The 793-nt window shown below is 53.8% G+C and overlaps 1 protein-coding gene across 1 annotated transcript in view; it reads right to left on the minus strand.

The window, feature by feature from the left end:
* Positions 1-214: 214 nt before the first annotated feature.
* TMEM211 (transmembrane protein 211) overlaps positions 215-793 on the minus strand; it is a gene marked incomplete at its 5' end in the record, with an annotated part of 11,550 nt that continues 10,971 nt past the window's right edge. The window contains one exon of the mRNA XM_034650354.1: positions 215-477. Within this exon, the coding sequence (XP_034506245.1) occupies positions 215-477 (263 nt within the window). The remainder of the gene's footprint in view (positions 478-793) is intronic.

The following is a 793-nucleotide window of genomic DNA, read 5'->3' on the forward strand; positions in this document are numbered from 1 at the left end:
TCTCAAGTTAATTCTCCTAACAACCCAATGAGGCAGGCATTATTTCACACACACACCCCTCCCCCCTCATCCCAGACTGCACGTGGTCCAGAGAGGTGAAGTGATTTGCCCGAGGTCACACAGCACAGAGGCAGCAGAAGTGAGTTCGAATGTGGATTCGTAGTGATTTCCTACTGCGCTGAAGTGGGCCCTTTCTGCTCCTGCTGGGAAATGTTTATTTGCTCATTTCTGGCATGAGGATGATTTTCTCAGTGTCACCGGAGAAGACGATGGTCCTCCCCTGGACCTTGGTCCTGCGGGGCCACCCGATCGTAGGCAGAAGGCTGGCTAGCACTGCGTTGAGGATGGCAGTCACATAGCCCCAGCCCAGCTGGCACTGCCCGCTGCGGTACACAGAGGAGGCTCTGCAGGCTTCCTTGGCAAATGGGGAGGCCAGGCTGACGGGGAAAACCAGCAGGCCCACAATGGTAGCGGTGGCTGGAGACGGGAGGAAGGAACACCAGTGTGTCAGTCAAGGGACTCTGGGCTAACCTCATGCCAGGACTCATTGATCCACCCTCCTGTTGACCCTCCCATTCATGAATCCATTCACTTATATATTGACTTATCATCTATCCTTTTACCCCATCACTCAACTAGTCTTCCACCCCACTGTCCATCTACTCACCCATCCATTCAACCATATTCTAACCCCCTCATCTCTTCATCCCCCTATCCACCTATCCATTCACTTATCTGTCCATCTACCCGTCTGCCCACTTAGCCACGTGCACCCCACCCATCCATCCATCCC

This window comes from Ailuropoda melanoleuca, unplaced genomic scaffold, assembly GCF_002007445.2.
Source record: "Ailuropoda melanoleuca isolate Jingjing unplaced genomic scaffold, ASM200744v2 unplaced-scaffold1853, whole genome shotgun sequence".
Classification (NCBI taxonomy): domain Eukaryota; kingdom Metazoa; phylum Chordata; class Mammalia; order Carnivora; family Ursidae; genus Ailuropoda; species Ailuropoda melanoleuca.